At 66.0% G+C, this 19,180-nt stretch overlaps 6 protein-coding genes across 6 annotated transcripts; 3 read left to right on the plus strand and 3 right to left on the minus strand.

Moving 5' to 3' along the window:
• Window positions 1-1,472: 1,472 nt before the first annotated feature.
• EMIHUDRAFT_435910 (hypothetical protein) lies at window positions 1,473-2,883 on the minus strand. The gene has a single exon (XM_005772310.1). The coding sequence runs from the start codon at window positions 2,842-2,844 to the stop codon at window positions 1,588-1,590; it is 1,257 nt and encodes a 418-aa protein (XP_005772367.1). The 5' UTR covers window positions 2,845-2,883; the 3' UTR covers window positions 1,473-1,587.
• A 909-nt stretch (window positions 2,884-3,792) lies between these two features.
• Window positions 3,793-4,796, minus strand: EMIHUDRAFT_208657 (hypothetical protein; the record flags this gene model as incomplete). Its single annotated transcript, XM_005772311.1, has 3 exons — window positions 3,793-4,323; window positions 4,404-4,625; window positions 4,716-4,796. 3 exons carry the CDS (start codon window positions 4,794-4,796, stop codon window positions 3,793-3,795), a joined length of 834 nt encoding a protein of 277 aa, XP_005772368.1.
• Window positions 4,797-5,508: 712 nt separating this feature from the next.
• On the plus strand, window positions 5,509-5,986 carry EMIHUDRAFT_58640 (hypothetical protein; the record flags this gene model as incomplete). Its single annotated transcript, XM_005772312.1, has 2 exons — window positions 5,509-5,580; window positions 5,660-5,986. Coding segments are annotated over 2 exons (399 nt in total), but the record flags the coding sequence as incomplete, so codon positions are not given.
• Window positions 5,987-8,677: 2,691 nt separating this feature from the next.
• Window positions 8,678-10,332, plus strand: EMIHUDRAFT_208659 (hypothetical protein; the record flags this gene model as incomplete). Its single annotated transcript, XM_005772313.1, has 5 exons — window positions 8,678-8,704; window positions 8,785-8,900; window positions 9,052-9,096; window positions 9,432-9,987; window positions 10,132-10,332. The coding sequence occupies 5 exons, from the start codon at window positions 8,678-8,680 to the stop codon at window positions 10,330-10,332; spliced, it is 945 nt and encodes a 314-aa protein (XP_005772370.1).
• A 2,725-nt stretch (window positions 10,333-13,057) lies between these two features.
• Window positions 13,058-16,553, plus strand: EMIHUDRAFT_435913 (hypothetical protein). Its single transcript, XM_005772314.1, has 10 exons — window positions 13,058-13,776; window positions 13,851-14,059; window positions 14,250-14,359; window positions 14,573-14,627; window positions 14,695-14,829; window positions 14,931-15,098; window positions 15,455-15,495; window positions 15,567-15,605; window positions 15,733-16,101; window positions 16,139-16,553. The coding sequence occupies exons 1-9, from the start codon at window positions 13,125-13,127 to the stop codon at window positions 15,977-15,979; spliced, it is 1,656 nt and encodes a 551-aa protein (XP_005772371.1). The 5' UTR covers window positions 13,058-13,124; the 3' UTR covers window positions 15,980-16,101; window positions 16,139-16,553.
• Window positions 16,554-16,608: 55 nt separating this feature from the next.
• EMIHUDRAFT_101970 (hypothetical protein) lies at window positions 16,609-18,754 on the minus strand (the record flags this gene model as incomplete). Its single annotated transcript, XM_005772315.1, has 3 exons — window positions 16,609-16,720; window positions 16,914-16,969; window positions 17,984-18,754. 3 exons carry the CDS (start codon window positions 18,752-18,754, stop codon window positions 16,609-16,611), a joined length of 939 nt encoding a protein of 312 aa, XP_005772372.1.
• Between the last annotated feature and the right edge of the window lie 426 nt (window positions 18,755-19,180).

Genomic DNA, 19,180 nt, shown 5'->3' on the forward strand with positions numbered 1-19,180 from the left:
TAGAATTCTTTCTTTCGGTCAAGAGACTTGAGCCTCAAAAGGAGATCCAGAGCGAGAATCCGGAGTCGCCTAAGAAAAAACAAAGAAAAAAGGGAAGGAGGCTAGGAGGGTGCAGCCGAGGTGCAGTCGAGGTGCAGTCGAGGTGCAGCCGAGGTGCAGTCGAGGTGCAGTCGAGATTATCCTACATGCAACATGGTGCGAGATCCGGGGATTGTCGTGGTGCTCCGAGATTACCCGAGATTGCCCGAGCTCAGGCGCTCGTCCAGCACCCGGACTTTTCGTGGACCAACCCGAACCGGCTCCGCTCCATCCTCTCCGCCTTCGCCTCGTCGATGGAGCACTTCCACGCGCCAGCTGCGTCTCGAGAAGCAGGAGAAGCCTCGCCTCCTCGGCCTTCTTCGCCGCCTCAGCTGCGGCTGCCTCCTCCTCCGCCAGCGCCTCGGGCTCCTGCGACGGCCCAGCGCCGCCGCTCCCGCCTACCTTCTTCTTCTTCTTGCCCTTCTTGCCCTTGGCGCGCTTCTCCGCCTCGACCTCCGCCAGCGCTCCTCGGCATGCCGTGCCGCCTCCGCCTCCGCCGCCGCCCGCTCCGCCTCCCTCGCTGCCGCCCCCTCAGCACACACTGCTTCTTTTGCCGCCGTCGCGGGCGCGCCCTTTGCCGCCGCATGCACTCTCTGCAGCATGCGGCAAAGGGGTGGCTCCCTCGAGGGCACGCACTCACTCGCTGTGGCCCTGCTTCTTGGCGAACCCCAGCGCTGTGTCTCCAGACACCGAGCGCAGCTTCGCGTCGGCGCCCGCCCGCAGCAAGCGGAGCACGACGGCGGGATAATTGTTGAAGGCGGCGAGCATCAGCGCGGTATGGTCCTTGCAGTCCTGCAAGTTGATCTCTGCCCCGTGCTGCAGCAGCAGCTCGGCCACCTGTTTGTGGCCGTTCCTTGCGGCTAGGATCAGCGCGGTGCCATTCTCATTGTTCTGAAGGTCGACCGACGCGCCACGCTGCAGCAGCTGCGCGGCCAGCCGCTCGTGTGGCCGTAGGCGGCGGCGAGAAAGTATCAGTACCGCATTGCCGCTCACACTCATATGAGTGAACGTCGCGTCCACCCGCCCGCCGCCGTCGAGCCACACCAGCACCGCATCGTCGCCTTGCACAGCCGCCTCCACGACCTCGTCGGGGATGGCTCCCTCGCCCGTTCCGCTCTCCGCGCGCCGACGGAAAAGGACGCGGCAGCTGGTGCCTCTGCCTCCGCTGCCCCGTTGGCGTTGCCCGAGGGCGCCGGGCATCGCAGACCGCCCCTGCGCCGCCCGCCTCTCCGACATCCTCGGGAACAGGCCCGCTGCTGCCACCCTGGCCGCCCGAACCGCTGACAACTTTCGCCCGCCTCGACCGCCGCCGCCTCACCCCTCCCCGCTGCCACCTCGCGGCGCCCGATGCGCTGCCGTGACCCGTGTGCCGAGAGGGGTCGCGCGCGGGCGGCGCGTTTGAGGTCATGTGTTTATAGTTCGTTGTACACAAAGGAATCGAGCACCCACCACGGGACTAGACCGCTCCCTAGAGTAGTACACATATCGATGGTAGCACCCCGGCTCAGGTCAGCGGCCGAGCACCGAGCCGCCGCGGTTCAGCTTGTCAAAGTCGTCTAGCAGCTGCGTGTCGAGCTCGAGGAACCGGTTCGCCGTCCCCTCCGGCATGCCCTCCTCGTTGAAGTCGGCGCCCGTGGCCCAGCCCGCGACCGTCTCGAGGCCCGCCGCGGTGTACTTGCCCGCGTAGATCGGCCCGACGGTGGCGTACTCGGCGGGGGCGGCGGGGTACGGGTAGTAGGAGCCGCCGACGTAGCCCGACACCTGCGACTCGTCCTGCACAACCTCGCCGCCGAGGTAGCCGCCGTCGTTGTTGCCGGGCACGACCGGCAGGTACTGCGTCCAGTCGTTCTGGTGCCCCGGCGTGCCCAGGTACTTGTCGGTCGAGAGGATGTCCGAGTTGGCGGCGTGGTCGTCGGTCGCGCCGTGGGTGTTGGCGCCGATGACGTGGGACGCGCCGTGCGCGAAGCCGGTCGTGGCGGCGTGCTCGAGGGAGGAGGTGCCGACGTTGGCGGCGCCGAGCGGCGAGGTGGTCTCCTTGCCGCCCGCCTCCGCGTGGTGGTCGCTCCACGCGCCCGTCCACACCTTCTCCTCCGGCGCGGCGGCGGCGAGCTTGCGCCGCTCCCCGCCGTCCTGCTCGGCGAGCGGCGCGCCGTGGTTGAGGGCGTCGAAGCTGTCGGCCGTCGCGGCATTGAGGTCGTTGAAGCCCGTCGCCGGGTCGGTGGTGCCGGCGGCGACTCCGGCGCCCGCGTTGGCGTACTGGAGGCCGGTGGCGATGCCCTGGTTCATGTACGCCTGCCAGCCCGCAAAGTGGGGAGCCGAGGCGGCGCCGGACGAGGAGGGCGAGGCGGGCGCGGCGGCGGAGGCGGGCGCGGCGCTCGAGGCGGCGGGCGAGCCGAGCGCCGCGGTGAGCGAGTCGACGACCGAGATGATGCCGGCGGTGAAGGCGTCGGTCGAGGAGACGATCGGCGTGGCGACGGCAGAGGTGACGTCGGTCCCGATGGTGGAGGCCGGCGAGGCGGCGGTGGACGCTGAGGCGGCGGACGGCGAGGCGGCGGCGGCGGCGGGCTCGCCCTGGTGGTTGAGCGCGCTGAAGGCGTCCGCGGTCTGAGCGTTGAGGTCGTCAAAGGAGCCCTCGCCCGAAGCGCCGGTGCCGGCGTAGGCGGCGCCCGTCTGAAGGCCCTGGTTCATGTAGGCTTGCCACCCGGCGGTGAGCTCGCGGCCGTGGAGCGGGACCGGGGCGGAGTACGTGGCGATGATCGAGAGCATGCTTGGGCGGAAGGAGATGGCTGTGCGTGACGAGTCGTCCTTGGGGATGAAATTCACAAGTCGGTGCTTCCGCTCTCATTATTTCTTGTTGGTTTTCAAATCTCCCTCTCTCTTCGTTTTCGGGGCTCTCGCCTCGCCCGAGAGAGAGAGAGAGAGAGAGAGAGAGAGAGAGAGAGAGAGAGAGAGAGAGAGAGAGAGAGAGAGAGAGAGAGAGAGAGAGATGCCCGAGCAGGCACCTTTCTTCGGCCTTGGCCACGTTGCTCGTTGGCGAAGAGGCGACCATTTGCGGAGTTTTTTCTTCATTCTTCGCGATGTCCGCCCGCCGGTTATCTGCGGCGGAGGCGAGGCGTCTCTACCCGCTCCGGGCTCACATCCCTCGCGGGAAGCATGCTCACGAGAGCGATGGCTTTGAGGCCCTCTTCGGGTTGAGGAGCGAAAGCATCCATCTTGCACCTTTCGATATACGGCGGGATACGGCGCGGGATATGGCGGGATATGACGAGATACGGTCAGATTTGGCGAGATACATCTCCCGCGCAAAGAAAAAACCCCGCCCAAAGGAGGCTCATTCAAATCTCACAAAAATGTGTGTGATTTGTCAGTAGTCAGAGTATTTTACAAAGTTTTACACTCTCACTGTGGGTAAGAGCACAGAGAGTTGTTTGGTATCGCTACAAATCTCTCTCTCAAAAGAAGCGGTCCCTCTCACACGGAACACACGCACATCTTGCGCTCAGCCCATGCCGCCGCCCTCGGTGCGCGCCCATGCCGTCGCCCAGACGCGTGAGCAGCGCGCGTGTCACAAGACTGGCTCGCCGCGCACCCACACTGGAGTCAAAGTTTAAGGAGGCCGAGCTGGGTCCTCGCATTGTCGAGCGTTGCGAGGCTCTGCAGCAGCTGCAGCGAGTGCTGGCTTCCAGCCACCTGCTGCTTCTCCGCGCACGCGTCTCACACGCCACTCAGTGCAAACATCGAGTCAACGGTGCTGTTGACATTGTCCAAGCTGCGGCTGCTTGTGGCGATGAGAAGCTGCCCGCCGAAAACATTCATCGCAAACACGAATTCGCCTGGGCGCTGCAGCTGTGGTCGTAAGTCATACACCTGCAGCTGATCGCCCTCTGGTGTCAGCACAAAGACGCGCGTCCCTGCCAGATACCGCTCTGCGGTCACCTCCTCGCTCTCGTCGACCTGACCGTTCTCATCGAGATGTGGAAGCTCGTCGTTGTACTCGAGCAGGTACAGGCGCCGCATGAAGTAGCGGAGCACGTGCGGCACTCGAAACGCACCCGTGATCTGGCGCAGCGGCTCGCCGGTGAAGGAAAAGACGCGTATGCTGCAGTCCGGCTCGTGGCCGACATACAGCTCCTTGCCAACGACAGCCATCCCATGCAGAGCACCACTCTGAAAGTCGCCAAACGTCAAGCGCGTCTCGAGCGTGCCCGGGTCCAGCGCGACGATCCACTCTCTTTCCTCCATCCTCTCCACCGCGAGAGCGGACCAACAGGGGCGAGAGCGAGACCGAAGAACGAGAATGGCGCGGATGGAGCGCGCGCTGCTACCATGGAGTAGTCCGTCACCCGATACGATCGAATGTCACCGCCACAGCTGAAGATGCGGCCGTTGCCCGCTGCGAGGCGCCACGAAGGTTGGTGACTGCAGTGCAGGGTGAGCGGCTGGCAGTCGGAGCTCGGGTCGAGAATTGCGTGCATGTTGACGATGACGCGCATCCCGTCAGCACCAGCACCAGCGCCCATCCCTCTTGTGGAGGCAAGGCAGAGCCGCTCGTCATCCAGAGCGATGATGTCGTTCACGTGTGTATCATGCGGCATCAGCACGGGCGGGCTCACCTACCTCCGCAGCCCACGACGTACCGTATCCGTCGCCCACCACTCGGCATGCCACGTGCTGCACACGCGCCTCGCCTGGCGGTGCTTGACATCAAGCAGGGCCATTATGGACGCCAGCAAATAAAGAGATTGGCACGCTGTGCATGAGCTCCTGGAGCTCCTCGCGCGACATCATGGGCACCTCCTCGTCTGCATCTGCGTGCCGAGCGAGAAGCTCGTCCATCTCGGGACGGCAGCGGCGACGCGCTCGGCGAGCGTTTGATCGCTCGAGCTGGCAACCGCCGTGCGCTGCCGTTCAGTATCCTCCATCAGTAGTGATCAGTATCCTCCATCTCGAGCTGCGCGGCGCCTTTGGCCCCGGAGTTTCTTTTTTATCTTCTCCACTCAGCTAGAGGGAAGATTTTTGAAAAAAAAGAAAATGCGGGCCGCCCCACGCGCTCCGCGCGCGCCGTCTCACGTGTGGTTGTGAACTCTTCTCGCCTCGGGACAAATGCCTGCTCTGCAGCAGCCGCACCTCTTCGTCTTCGGCCTTGGCTACGTCGGCCTGCAGGCCGCGCTCGACGCCCGCGACCTCGGCTGGCGCGTCTCTGGCACCTGCCGGTCAGCCTCGCGCGCCAGCGAGATTGCAGCTGCGACTGGGCTGACGTCTGTGCACGCCTTTGATCTGGACGAGGAGTACGCGGGCCTGACTGAGGCGGGCCTGGCCCAGCTCGCCGATGCGACACACCTCCTCGCGACCGTGCCGCCGGTCGCCGACTTCGACCGCGACCCGCTCCTCGCGCTGCACGCTGAGGAGGTGGAGCGCGCGTGCGGCGGCGCGGACGGGAGGCTGCGGTGGGTGGGCTACCTCTCGACGACGAGCGTGTACGGCGACCACGACGGTGGGTGGGTCGGCGAGCTCGCCGAGACACGCTGCGCGCCCGGCAGCGCCAGCGCGCACCGCCTCGCAGGAGGGCGCCGTCGAGGAGCCCTCGCGGCGAACCTTCTCGGAGCCTTCTCCCACAGGCGCGCACCGTCTCGCCGCCGAGCGTGAGTGGCTGCACGTCGGCCAGCGAGCTGCCGCGCCGCCTCGCGCGTGCTGCTTCCGCCTGGCCGGCATCTACGGCCCCGGACGCTCCGCACTCGATACGGTGGCGCGAGCGGCGGCGGTGCGGGCCGACAAAGGCGCGGGCGAGGGCGCGGGGGAGGGGGGGGGGGAGGGTGGACCGCCGCCGCCGCCGCCTGTGCGGTACGTCTCCCGCATCCATGTCGAGGACATCTGCGCCGCGCTGCTCGCGTCGATGGTGCAGCCGGCAGGCGCAGCCGACAGCTCCGGCGAGCTGCCTTCTTTCCCTGCCTTCTCTTCCCCTCGCACCGGCGACGCGTGGCAGGCGCCCCCGGCCTCTCTGACGCTCCTCGGAGCACTCCTGCAGGTATCTTCAACCTCGCCGACGACGCGCCGGCGCCTCGCGGCGAGGCACACGCACACACACAACAAACACACACATCTCACTCATGGGCCACTCACCCACGCGCGCTGGGCCTTGCTCTCTGGGTGCCGTTGGGCTCCTGCCTTTGGACGTGGAGTTGCGACGGTTGCCTGGCCTTGCCCCACCACCTCGCGTGAGTGAAGCCCACCTTGCCTTTACCTCACCTTGCCTCTTTACCTCACCATACCTTAGGTCATGGCGCACGCCGCAGCACTACTCGGCGCGCCTCTAGCCGCAGCTGGCGACGCAGACGCAGCAGGCGCGCGATGCGCCGGCTCCGGTCCCCAGGTCCCCGCCCCTGACGTAAAGGCCCCCGGACCCCGAACCCTAGGCGCGGGCGCGAGCCGCCGCGCTCGCCGCCGCGCCGCAGAGCACAAGCGCGTAGACAACGCGCGGATGCGCCGCGTGCTGCTGCCGGGCGGCCTAAGGTACCCGACGTACCGTGAGGGGCTCGCCAAAATTGCGCAGCGCGAGCAGAGGCGCGGGTCGGTTGCGCCGCCGGGGTGACACTTACCGCTCGGGAATTCGTCTCTCTCGATAACCAAAAATCAATCAGGCGGGGAGCCTGTGAGCTGTGTCACGTGTCAGGCCACCCTGCACACATGCTTGTTGGGGATTTTACTTGTGTGCGTCCCCCGTCCCGCGCCAGTGGGATGAAATTCTTTCCAGCACCAAGCATTGAGACCGATGCCCTCGCCCAGCGAGAGTGCCGAGCGAGTCTGCTCTGGCAGTACCGGCCAGAGCGCAGAGGATAGGACTTAGGACGACAGCATGGCTCGTCGCTCGACGGCAGCCTGCCCAGTATGCTCTTGGCATTCTGTACAGCCTCGCCAGGCTCTCTGAGACGGCCTGCAGGGCCGGCGCGGACCGCCTCGGGCGCGATGGCTCTCCTCAGTACACCTACCTCTTCGAAACGATGCCTGTCGGCTCTCCAATCTCGTCGCGCCGGCGGCAGGCCCGCATGGCGCGCTGCTCGATGGCAGCCTGCTAAGTACGCCTTGGACAGTGACTTCTGCCTCGCTGCTCTTACTGCAGCCGCCTCCGGGGCCGGCGCCGGCCGCCTCGCTTCGCCAGTGCTGTCTACGCCTGCGACACGCGTGTCGGCTCGCAGCCCGCGTCGCCCGCGGCGGGCCCGCATGGCGCGCCGCTCGTCGGGAGCGTGCCCAGCAGGCTGTGCAGGGCAGTCTGCCTCACTCAGGGCGCCGCCGCCGCTGCGCGGGGCCGCCACCGGCGCTGCTGCCGTGAACACTGCCGCCGTGTACGTCACCATCGCCTCTCTACGTCGCCGATCTCGCCGACGCCGCTCGCCGCTCGCCGCCGCCCTGCCCTGCCCCGCCCAGCCCTCGCACAAACAAACCAACACGCACACACACACAGAAACAGACAGACACACATACAGACACACAAAACACCCCCTGCCCCAACCTCGAGCGCCCCGCGCCCTCCCGCCCCACGCCCTGCGCCTCACGCCTCGCGTCCCACGCACGCCCCGCGCCCCGCGCCCCCACGCCCCTCACCTCGCGCCTCACGCCTCCCTCCCCACCCTCTCAGGCATTTCTCCCCCCCTGCTGCTCGCCGACTCCTCCTCCCCCCGCATGACCGACGACTACCCGTCCTTCGGCGACTCTCCTCCCTCTTCGGCGCCAACGTCTACTACCCGTTCGCGGCCCGGTGAGGGGCGGGAGAGCAGCCATTCCAACGGCTGGGAAAGTTTCTGAACGGCCGTGCATGCATCTGCATGCCGGACAACTAAGAAGGTCCCTCGCTCCCGCTCCTCTCTCGGAAGACGCGCGCCTGCCGGGGGGACTCGCTTGCGATCCTGTTCCAGCCAGAGGCCGCGAGAGTGATTCTGAGATCAGGTTAGTCGTTTCCCCTTTGGAGGCAGACATTTCAGAAAGCGAATCCCAGGCCGCATCTCCCCGCTCGAAGCGGGGAACCCGTCCCGGGCGCCCGCTGGAAGCGGGGGGGCGCCCGCTCGAAGCGGGGGCGCCCGCTCGAAGCGGGGGCGGCGCAGGCTGCCACCGCTGCCCGGGCGCGCCGAGCGGCGGCGGAGGGCCGCCCAGGCCACCACCAGTGCCTCTCCCACCGGCGGCGCGGCGGCAGTGGCGCCGACCGCCCCTCCATCAGCGGCGGCGCGAGGCTGTCGTCGGGACGCCGGCAGGTGACGCGCGAATAGGGTGCCACCGGACCGGCCGACGAGCACCCAGCGGAGCCGTCATCGTGCATGGCGAGCCGAGCACCGCCGCGTCGCTTCTCGGCGCATTGGAGAGCAGAGGAAGCTGCTGGCGTCGCGGCTGGGATCGGCAGCGGCGCCAGCAGCTTTCTCGGATCTGAAGCGACTTTGAGCGCCGATCGATCGATCTGAGGGCTGACCGATGGGCGGCGCTGGGAGGAAGACCGCGCCACCCGTCGGCCAGCCCTCAGCTCCGCGACGGCGACTCGATAGTCGTGGCCGGCGCTCGGCTGCCACTCTAAGCTGTGCCGCCAGGCGCTCCTGGAACCGTGACGTCACTTCTTATGGATGCGGCACTAGGGACGCCCAATGTTTTCGTAAATATAGAAGCCACTCTCTCGCGTGTGGAAGCCACGACTGCGTAGTCGTGCTCCCCCGGAGCACGCCATAGAGCGCCGGTTTTGTGTACCGGGCGCACCCGCAGCCGTACACACTGCTGCCACTGCCAGGGGGTCGCCGCAGGCGCCCCAAGCGGCGCGGAGCGCCGCCGCAGGCGGCGGACAGCAGGTGCGCAAAATTAAACGCCATTTTCGGTTCCGCAGTTTTGCCACTAACGTCGAAATCCTGTACAAATCGAGACTTAGCACTTACGAGAGCCGAGCCCCCCACGAAAACCACAGAGGGGCGCGCGGACAGCGCGCCGCCAGGGGCGCCGCAGGCGCCTCAAGCGGTGCGGAGCGCCGCCACAGGCGGCGGACAGCAGGTGCGCGAAATTAAACGCCATTTTCGGTTCCGCGGTTTTGGCACTGTCTACCAACTTTGTGGTACAAATCGACTTGCACTTGGTCTGAGCCCTGCGCTGCGTTTGAGCCTCCATTCTGAAAGTGTACGTAGAAGGGAAGGCAGCAGGTCCGGCTTGCGAACTCCGCTGTGCGCCGACAAGCGGTATGGCGCCGAGTAGAGGCCATTTTCCTATTAGAAAAGGCTGTCGAGAGCGCAAAATTTTCTTCGCTGCGCGCCCAACCATGGTGGGCACGCAGCGGGCGCCTGCGGCGCCAAATTTTTGAAATGTCTGCCAGTCGCCCAACCTGATCTCAGAATCACTCGCGAGCTCGGTGTTGAAGTCGATGCATCTGATAGCGACCTCAAGAGCGCATACCACCAGCTTGCGCGTCAATTTCATCCCGACAAGAACCAAGGCAACGCCGAGGCGGAGCGCAAGTTTGCCGACGTGACCTCCGCATACCAGGCGCTCTCGGCGATGCCTGCAGACAAGAGAGCCGCAGCGAAGCGGGCAGCGAAGCGGGAGCGGTCGAAGAAGCACGGGCGGGACCACGGGCGGGATCACGGGCGGGACCACGGGCGGGACCACGGGGCGGCACCGTCACGGGAAGCCGCGCCCGCGGAAGCCGACGTGGGCCAGGGACAGGGGCAGCCGCCGACGCAACCACTCTCGGGTGGGGTGCAGGGACAGGCGGGGCATCCGAACAAGAAAGGCGCCAGCTCGCAGCCCAAAGCGCGCGGCGCTCAGTTCAACTTCCAGGATAGACTCGCTGAGGAGCAGCGGCAGAAACGGCAGGCCGCCGCACCCGAGGCCGAAAGCATGGAGCGTAGCGACGCGGGCGCCGACGGAGCCGATGCAAGGGACAAGCAGGTGCCGCGCCATAAGATCCGCTTGCCACCTGCTCGTCTCGGCATGCCGCCTTGCGCCCCATGGCCATCCCCGGCCGCTTGTGCCCGCCAGAGTTCGCGTCGCCGTGTCTTCTGAGCACTTTCACCACATCTCTCGATCTCACAGCGCCTGACGGGCTTGGAGGGCTTCGAGTGTTGCGTTGGCATCGTCACCGCACTCCTGGCATGCCAGACGCTCTGCCACGGGGTGGTACGCTGCATTTTCAACCCGCCGTGCCTGAATGATGGTGGAATTAGTGAGGAGGGCGTTCAGAAGTGGGGCAGGAAGGACTTCGAAAAGCAGTATGATGCTCACCAACGCGTGTGAGATTTTCGTTTGTGAAAGTGCCGCGTGAACTCCGCGAGCGGTGTGCGGCCACGAAGCTTGTAGCACGCATCTCTTGACTCTTCTCTTCTACCGTTTTCGTTTTTTCCGTCTCCGCGGATATTGTTTTTTTGAATTGGTTTGTGCAGGTGCACTCCTGTGACTGTGATGCTGTGACCTGTGGTTCCCATGGTGCATGGATCTTCGTTGGATGTGTGCGCGCAGGGGCGCAGCCTGAGAGTGAGACCGTCCGGTGGGCTAGTGCCGTGAACGGTTCGTACAAAAGGGTCACAAAAAGGTCATTCGCGCGATGTAACCCGATGGGGGACGCCGCCGTCCTCGGCCAGGTGCTCGCCACGCCTCGAGCTGCTCGCGGTGCACGGTCCGCATCATGACCTGTGCACCGCGAGCAGCTCAGCCTGTGCCGACCACATGCCCGAGCTTGGTGGCGCGTCGCGATATCGGGCAGTATTGCTCGATTTTCCGCTGGGCGCCAGCGTCGCGGACAGAGGGACACAGGGCTGGGGAGGGGCTGCAGATGACCGGGGGCACCCACTGGGCAGACCCCATATGCAAAAAACCCCGCATCCTTGCTGTATGTTGCGCGCTTGCATCGTGATTTCGCGGCCGACGCATGGTCGGTATGCGTTCGGTGTCTGTGCTGTAGGTGCCTGTCGGGGTGTGTGCGTCGTGTGCGTAGGGGATCCGCGGATGTGCCCGCAAGGCGCACCTAGAGAGAGTAAGTGGCGTTCCGTAGCGCCATTTATTAATACAAACAAAGGACGGCTAGGACTCGCGTCCGTCCATGGTCCCACGCAAAGGCGCGCTTTTTTTGTTTTTTGATGTTTTGATACCATGGCTCCTCCCGACGTGCCGCTCGCACTGCAGGTGCTCTCTTCCCCACTACAGCACGACCTCGTAGCGGCGGCCTACGACGGCTGGCTGAGGTTTCTGCCCGATGAACGCCAGCTCGTCATCGTTTCCGAGGAGAAGGATCACTATGGCCGCTTTCCAGTGCTGCGTGCCAGCTCGAAGCTGCTCTTCAACAAGACGCGGTTGGCCTGGGACGTGCTTCTCCAACGAGCGCCGGCGAGCGTTACTTGGTTCGGGCGCCTCGATGGCGACGCCGTACTGGACGTGCTGCGTCTCTGTAGGATGCTCAACAGCGCGCTTAATTTGACATCGGACGTGCATGGAAATGACGACAAGAACAGCCGTCGCGTATACACCGGGCCTGAGTGCGTTGGGACACCTGAACCAGATGCGAAGCCCCGTGGCTGTGGGGAAAGCATTGACTGCTTCAGGCTCAACCAGTCGACGAGAAAGTACGTTGGCACTGGGACGGGCATGTACCTCAACCGCCTCGCGCTCAATGACTACACGAAAGGCATGAACCAGTGCCCTGACTTCGCCATACGTCGTTCCGGCTGGGGTGGCACGCGCGGAACGGGCGAGGACCTTGCAACGGGACAGTGCCTTGGGTCCATGGGCATCGACGTAGCGTGTTGGGGGAGCTTGAAGCTCCAGAGCCATGGCGTCTACCACCAGATATGGGGCCGTGGCCGTTGCCCGACGAACTCAAACCGGACCCGTTGCCCGACCGGACTCAAACAGGTGGAACCAGGCTTCCTGGTAGTTCACGGCGTCAAGGAGGTCACGTGGCACGCCCCACTTTTTAAGATGCTGCGCGCTGCCTGGCCGCAAGCGAAGCTGCGACCAGCGTCATCGTCATCTGCGAAGAGCCGCCTGCCTGCTCGTCAAGCGGGTCGCGGGGGGACCAGACGGGCGAGTGAGTGGAGGGTGGCGTCGGCGCGCCGTGAACGACGACCACCGTGAAAGGTCCGGCTGCGGTGTCGGCCGCACCGGGCTGCGCCACCAATCAAGCCATGCGCCGGGTTTCGGCCTGCAGCTGCGGTTCGCGTCGGACGCAACGCAGCAGCTCGTACTGAATGCGAGCGAGCGAGGCCGTCGACATCGGTCGGTCGGTCGCGGTCCGCGGGGTACACGACGCGCTCGGCGTGCGCCGTTCGCCGGCGCCGTCGTGAAACCGTTCGATGGCGCGCGCACGCGCGCGCGCGCGCGTGGGGGGGGTTAGGTAGGTAATAGAAGGCCCGCAGGCCGCTTTGAGGGCAGGTAGGCAGGGGGATAGGGTAGGTAATAGCGTGTCGTTTTGGAGGCTTATCTCCCACTTGGATTACCTCACTCAGAACGTGAGGCGTGTGGGGCGGTGCACGCTGGGGCTCGGCCCCAAGTGCGCTGGCCTCGCGTCTCGAGGGGAGGGCGGCTCGTAACTGAGGTCCGCCGTCAGAGACAGTCGTCCTCCCCTCAACCCGACGAGAGTGCGCGGGCAGTCCCCGTGGCTGCAGTCGCGCTTCCGAGCCGACTCCGCCCCTCTCTCCACCCGGCCATTCCAACGGCCAGGCCGCTCGCTTAAGGCTGATTGGCTAGACGAGTGGCCTACCTCCATGGGGCTGTTGGCACGGGGGGGGGTGTCAATCACGCTCCCGCGGGACGCCGGAGAGATCGGGTTGGTCTCCCCCGCCTTCAGCCCTGACCCGACGGGGACGCCATCACCCTCGCCCAGGGATCTACAACGCTGTCTTAAGGTCTGACCTGTGGGCTCTGCCTGCGCTCGGCACCGGGCACCGCCAGAGTATACAAAATGCGCCTGCGGGCGGACCCTCACAGATCACAGATCGCTCACACACACACGGCACAACCTTGGTCGCCTCCAGGCCATCTGCTGAGGCCATCCTCTCCGACCTTATCGTGTTGCTTCCGGCCATCCTCAAAGCATGATGGCAGAGCCGAAGAGTTTGTCCATCATGCGCGACGTGGACGCGCCATGTAGCCCCGTGGACGCGCCATGTAGCCCCGCCTCGAACAAACGTGCGCCGACTGACTGCCTCGTAACGCTCACCGACTGCCTCGTGCCGTGCCTCTCGACGGCAGGGTGTGTGGTCTGCGGGCCGTGGTGTGTCGCGCCGTGCTCGACGCTTTGCCGCACGGCCACGTGCGGGTGCAGCGACGGCTGCTGCCTGAGAGCCATCCGCTGCCAGGACGGCTGCCAAAACCGACTGGCGAGCTATCGGTATCAGTATTGCCCTTCGGACGCGAACGGCCTGCCTTCGTGCTGCGTATGCCCTTGCGGGCCGTGTGCCTGCTGCCTCTCGTGCACAGTCTTCCTGCTCGGACAGTTGGACGCTGTCTCGATCGCGGACCCGGAGATCGACCGGCAGCGCTGGTTTGGTGACACGTTTTGGATCGGCGGCAAACTGGCGGTTGCGAGCACGGCCGAGGTGCATCGGCGGCTGCTTGGACCGATGGACCGGGGCTTCTACATCGGCAAGCCAAACGTGCGGCCAACTGCGATGAGCCCGTCCTACCCGGGAGAGCGGCTCTTTCCCCTCGCGCTCGCGTCCGGCGATGGCGCACCGGGAAACAATGGCGCCTGCCTCGCCCACCCACGCCCACGACACGCCCACGACACATTTCACGACGCGTCCACGACGCGTCCCCAGGTGCGCACGCCTCGTTCCGAAAGCAGTTCTTCCGCTACCTGATGAACGACGGCACGCGCGCCCGCGCCGCGCCGACCGAGCCGCTCGTCGCAGCGGCGCTCCAGGCGGTGCGGGCGGCGGCGGCCGAGAGCGGAGGCGAGATGAGCGCGGCGCTGAGGGCGGCGACGCAGCTGTACATGGCACGCACCATCTTTTGGGCCGTCTTCCAGGTCAGACGCCTCCTAGACACTTCGCAGACACTTCGCAGACACATCCGAGACGGCTGCCGGTCCGCCTCTTGCAGGCCGGCCTCGGCACGGAGAGCTCGGGTCATCTCGGGGTCATCTCGGGTCATCTCGGGGTCATCTCGGGCCTATCTCAGGCCTATCTCGGGCTCGTCTCGGGCTCATCTCCCCTCAGGTCGACCTCGGCCCGGAGAGCTCAGTCGAGTGCCGCGCAGCGATTTGGGCGATGAGCGTGATCAACGCAGTCGTCCTGCCGTACATTGTCGGCTTGCAGAGCGCTCCGCAGCTCGTGGCCCCAGATGTGGAACATCTCTCCCCCTCTCTCCCCAGATCTTGGGCCCCAGATGGGGAGTGAAGACCCGGGTACCCGAGTACTAGTGCTCGAGACGAGGCACGCCTTCCGCTGTATCCAGCTGTATTGAGTCGCCCTGTGCTAGCGCGGTGCTCTGAGTACCCCGCGCGACACCTCTCGCCCTGACTACTCTGGTGTGCCCCCAGGCTCGAGACGCTGCACGCGCTCATGCTTGGCTGCCCGGCCCTGGCAGAGTACGAGGCGGAGCTGGCGCTGCCCATGGAGGCGACCCGGGGAGGCAGGGAGAGAGGAGGCGGCTCGTGAGCAGGTGGACCCCGCGCTGCCAATGTGCCCCGACAAGGGCCGCTTCGTCGACCAAGTGCTGCCCGTGGTCTACATCGCCGCGCTGCAGGGCGTGCCTTCCCTCGCGGCAGCGCTACTCGCCGACTCGCACGGCGAGAAGGCGAGATCACCCGAGATCACCCGAGATCACCCGAGATCGCCCGAGATCACGAGAGGGGGGGGAGAGGTCGTATCCTGCTCACCGACTCGCACGGCGACAAGGCGGCGCGCGTCGACGGCGGGGCGGCGGCGGACGGCGGCTGCCCGCACGCAGACAGCTGGCGCGCTGGTGGCCTGCCGTTCGCGGACAGCTGGCGCAAGGGCCTGCCGCGTGACTTCGCGCTGCCCTTTGGCGACCGCGATCGGATGCGGCTCGTCGTGCTCGAGACGGCGCGTGCCGACGCTCCTCACACGCCCCGGCGCCTGCCAGCAGCGAGACACGGGGCAACCTCGCCAGTGACTCCTCTGCTCTCTCTCTCTCTCTTTCTCTCTCTCTCTCTCTCTCTCTCTCTCTCTCTCTCTCTCTCTCTCTCTCTCTCTCTCTCTCTCTCTCTCTCTCTCTCTCTCCCTCTCTCCGAGGGGCAGACCGTTTGGTAGACCAGTCTGACCGGAGTCCACCGCAGTCTACTGGTAAGACGAGACGGGCCACCACTCACCTCTCTCTCCCCCCCTCCCTCCTCCTTCAGGCGCGGCTCAACCCGCCCGTCCCCGAGGAAGTGTCTCGGAAGTGTCTCGGAAGTGTCTAGGCGCGGCTCAATCCGCCGGTCCCCGAGACCGTCGCTGTCTCGTGCGAGCCCGAGGAGCCTCGGATCAACAGCTCGCAAAGAGGCGCCGTTCACAGGAGTGTGCCGTGAACAGGTACGAGCCCGAGGAGTTTCAGATCGGAGGCCTCGGCAGGCGCGACAGACAGAGCGACAGAGCGACAGGGAGACCGAGAGACAGGAAGACCGAGCCCTTCATACTGCCCCGCACGCTCTCCCACGGCTCTCTTGAGCTCTCTTGACACGCCCGGTTTCGACATAAGGCGGGCGTTCCCGCCGGGCTGCCCCGTCCTCCTCTCTTACGCCAACGTCGCGCTCGACGAGGCTGTCTACCCTCGGCCGCGCACCTTTGCGCCGTACGAGCGCGCGTCCGCGCTGTGGGGGCCGGAGGCGAGCTTCGTCGGCTACAACGGCGTCGGCGACCGCGGCGACCGCCTTTGCCCGGGGCGCGACCTGAGCATCGACATCCTGATCAACCTGCTCGAGGCGGTGCGAGGGCCGGCGGCATAACGTTGCTGTAGTAGGGTGATTGCATGAAATCCCAACCAGTGCGCCAAGAGCGCAACGCGAATACTAGTTACCACGATGTGTTGGGTTGTTGCAAGTCTTGAGTACCGCGGCGCGGTCCGGCGCGTTCTTGCGGTTGCGCCCCTTCTTCGCCGGGGGGTGGCTTCTGGCGCGCGGTGTTCATTCAGCGCGTGTATTTCCACATGTCTGTAGGAGTAAATGTACACGTATACGTGGGCCGAGCACAGAGTGTCGGGGGCACTGCAGATATCATGCCCCCTCGCGTCACACTGACTGTGTCTCAGAGTCGCAGTCACACACACCACTCACAACACAGCACCGTGCAACGCGAGAGGCCCGGTCTGTCGGCGAGCCGGCATGGACCATGGTGCCACAATCATGGAGACATGCCGAAGACATGCTGCAATGCCCCGCGCGCCCCTTTGCGCATGCTGCCACCGCAAGAAGAGCAAAGCCTTGCCCACGTGGGCCACAACGGCCACACACGACACACCACTGCCAACTTCACGCCCCGCCCTCGCCCCGCCCTCTGGCCTCGCGACCCCGCCCACCCCCACCCCACCCCTCCTCCACCCCCGCCCCGCTCCTTGGCCCCGAAGAGACACGCAACCTCACACGCCCATGTCCCCGCCCTCGCCCACGCCACCCAAGCCGAGCTCCCAGCCGTCCGCGTCGACCACCTTAGCCGCCCGCCGCAAGGGCAGAGCGCACTCGCCGCGCAGCCTGCAGCAAGGTTCCGAGAAGGTAAGGGCCAGGGAAGGGTCAGAGGGAGGCCCTCGGCCCCCTCTCGCCCAATCTCTCGGCCTCAATCTCTCGCCCAATCTCTCGGCCCATCTCGCTCCGGATCTCGCTCCAATCTCGGCGCATATCTCGCCGCATCTCGTCGAGGACGCTGTCGAGTGCGCCGCGCGGCGACGGGAAGGCGGCGCGCGAGGAGCGCGCGAAGTAGGGCAGCACGCTGGCGTCCCCGGCCTGCGTGCAACACGAGCAGCCTTGGAGTCAGAATACACCGGAGACGGATCACACTGGGAGCGCGATTCGGAGGCACTGGGATCTGTCCTCCGCCTAAGGGATGGGGAGATGTGGGGAGAGATCCCGCACCCAAGCCTCGAGATATGGGGAGATGTGGGGAGAGATCCCGCACCCAAGCCTCGGGATATGGGGAGATGTGGGGAGAGATCCCGCACCCAAGCCTCGGGATATGGGGAGATATGGGGAGATGTCCCGCATCTAGGGCCCCTGCGAGCAGCCCGCGCGCCGGCAGCGCAGACGAGCCTACCGCCCCAAAGAGAACGCCACAGTCATATCTCCTCATATCTCCTCATATCTCCTCATATCTCCTCATATCTCCTCATATCTCCCACAGTCAGGCCGCGAGCGCACAAACTTTCGCATCCGCATCTGGGGCTCGAGATCGGAGGAGATACGGGGTGATCTCCCGCATCTGGCTACGACGAGCCGGAGTCGTACACCCGCGCCGTCACAGCGGCCGCCACATCGAGAGGCTCGCCTGAGGGACGTGTCGTGGACGTGTCGTGGGACGTGTCACAGCGGCCGCCACATCGAGAGGCTCGCCTGAGGGACGTGTCGTGGACGTGTCGTGGGACGTGTCGCGGACGTGTCGTGGGCGTGTCGTCGAGGATGTGTCGTGGACGTTTCGCGGACCGTTTGTGGACGTGTGGTGGTCGTGTCGTGGTCGTGTCGTGGACATGGGCAGAGCGGCTCACCGTAGACATCGCAGAGCGCTCCTCCCGCCTGGTGCAGACGGGCGCGGGGACGTGTCGTGGACGTGTCGTGGATTGGCTCATGAAGGGCCGCCATGCCCTCTCCTCTCCTCTCCTCTCCTCTCCTCTCCTCTCCTCTCCTCCCCTCCCCTCCCCTCCCCTCCCCTCCCCTCCCCTCCCCCCCCTTGGCTGCGCCTCCGGCAAGAGCACGCCGAACGCAGCGAGCACGCCCGCCGGGGGGTAGCGCGGCCGCGGTGCGAACCGGCTCGGCGGAGCGACCAAGACGTCGGCCTACAAGAGCGCGCCGAGCAGGTTCCGAGCAGGTTCCGAGCAGGCTCGGATCGACCAGCACGTCGGCCCGAGCGGTGAGCAGGTCGAGGAGCACATCAGCGGAGGCGGAGGCGGAGGCGGCAGCGGAGGCGGCGGTGTCGGCGTCGACGTCGGCGGAGGTCTCCCCGCCCCGTGCGGGTGGGCGCCGGATCTCGAGCGGCATCCCCGTCCCCGTCTCACGAAGCATGCGAGCCATCATCTCAACCTCGGCGCAGTCCGCGCCGTGGCTGCAGCTCACCACGTTCGCAACCGGCGAGGCGCCGCCAAGCGCCGCCTCGACGGGCTCACCCCCGCCTCGCACCTGCCAGGCGCCCCCGTTGGCCGTCGCGTAAAACGTGTCGCCGCCGATGCCGCCCTCGCCGCCGCTGCCGCCACGCCACACAACGCCAACCAGAGGCGCCGTGTGTGCCGTCCCGAGCCCGTCCTCGAGCGAGGGCGGAGGCCGGCCCAGGTACGCGATGCTCACGGCGCCAGCCTCGATGTGGGTGACCCATCGACCGGCGGCCACCGCGGCGCCGCGGAGGCTCTCGGCCAGGAGGGCCTCACCAGCAGAGACAGCGCCGCCCGCCGCGAGAAGGCCGCCGACGGCAGAGGCGGCGCGCCGGGCGACAAAGAGCTCCCTGCCCAGCGGGCCCGCCTCGATGGCCAGGCTCGACGCCCTAGCGAGCGAGAGGAGGACTAGGAACGGGTGGAGAGAGGCCATGGCAGACCGCTCGCCGACCAGGCGGCCGACCGCAAGCCTTGCCGAGCAACCAGGTCCGTTGTGAAGTGTTGGGCGGCGGCGCGCCGCCCAAGAGCCTAGCCCTACTCGAGTAGTAGGTGCTAGGTACGCGTGCGGAGGCTGAAGGATTCAGATGGCCAATTGCGGACTATCGTTACGAAATGTTGCGGGACCAGGAGCTCTCCAAGCTGTCTTGGGTGCTTGGGTGGTATGGGAAAATATACTCTGGAGCCGGCGATGTGCCCTTTTGCGTTTCCATCCCTCCCTTTGCTTGTCTGTTTTCTTTTTTCTTTCCCCTTTTGCGTTGTTTCATAGGCTAGCTCAAAAACAAATCTCCCGCCTGTAGCTCTGGGCCCGAGAGCGAGTGGCATCTCTCTTTCTTCTTCTTCATGTTCTCCGTGCGTTTTT

This window comes from Emiliania huxleyi (assembly GCF_000372725.1).
Source record: "Emiliania huxleyi CCMP1516 unplaced genomic scaffold EMIHUscaffold_36, whole genome shotgun sequence".
NCBI lineage: Eukaryota > Haptophyta > Isochrysidales > Noelaerhabdaceae > Emiliania > Emiliania huxleyi.

What these genes read in the sequence shown, in the direction of transcription:
- EMIHUDRAFT_435910 (XM_005772310.1), bottom strand. Translation starts at nt 2,844, where the DNA reads ATGCTCTCGATCATCGCCACGTACTCCGCCCCGGTCCCGCTCCACGGC.
- EMIHUDRAFT_435913 (XM_005772314.1), top strand. Translation starts at nt 13,125, where the DNA reads ATGATGGCAGAGCCGAAGAGTTTGTCCATCATGCGCGACGTGGACGCG. An exon ending in CCGACTCGCACGGCGAGAAG is followed by an intron (nt 14,830 to 14,930) that starts GCGAGATCACCC and finishes CACGGCGACAAG; the next exon opens with GCGGCGCGCGTCGACGGCGG. An exon ending in CAGATCGGAGGCCTCGGCAG is followed by an intron (nt 15,606 to 15,732) that starts GCGCGACAGACA and finishes TTTCGACATAAG; the next exon opens with GCGGGCGTTCCCGCCGGGCT.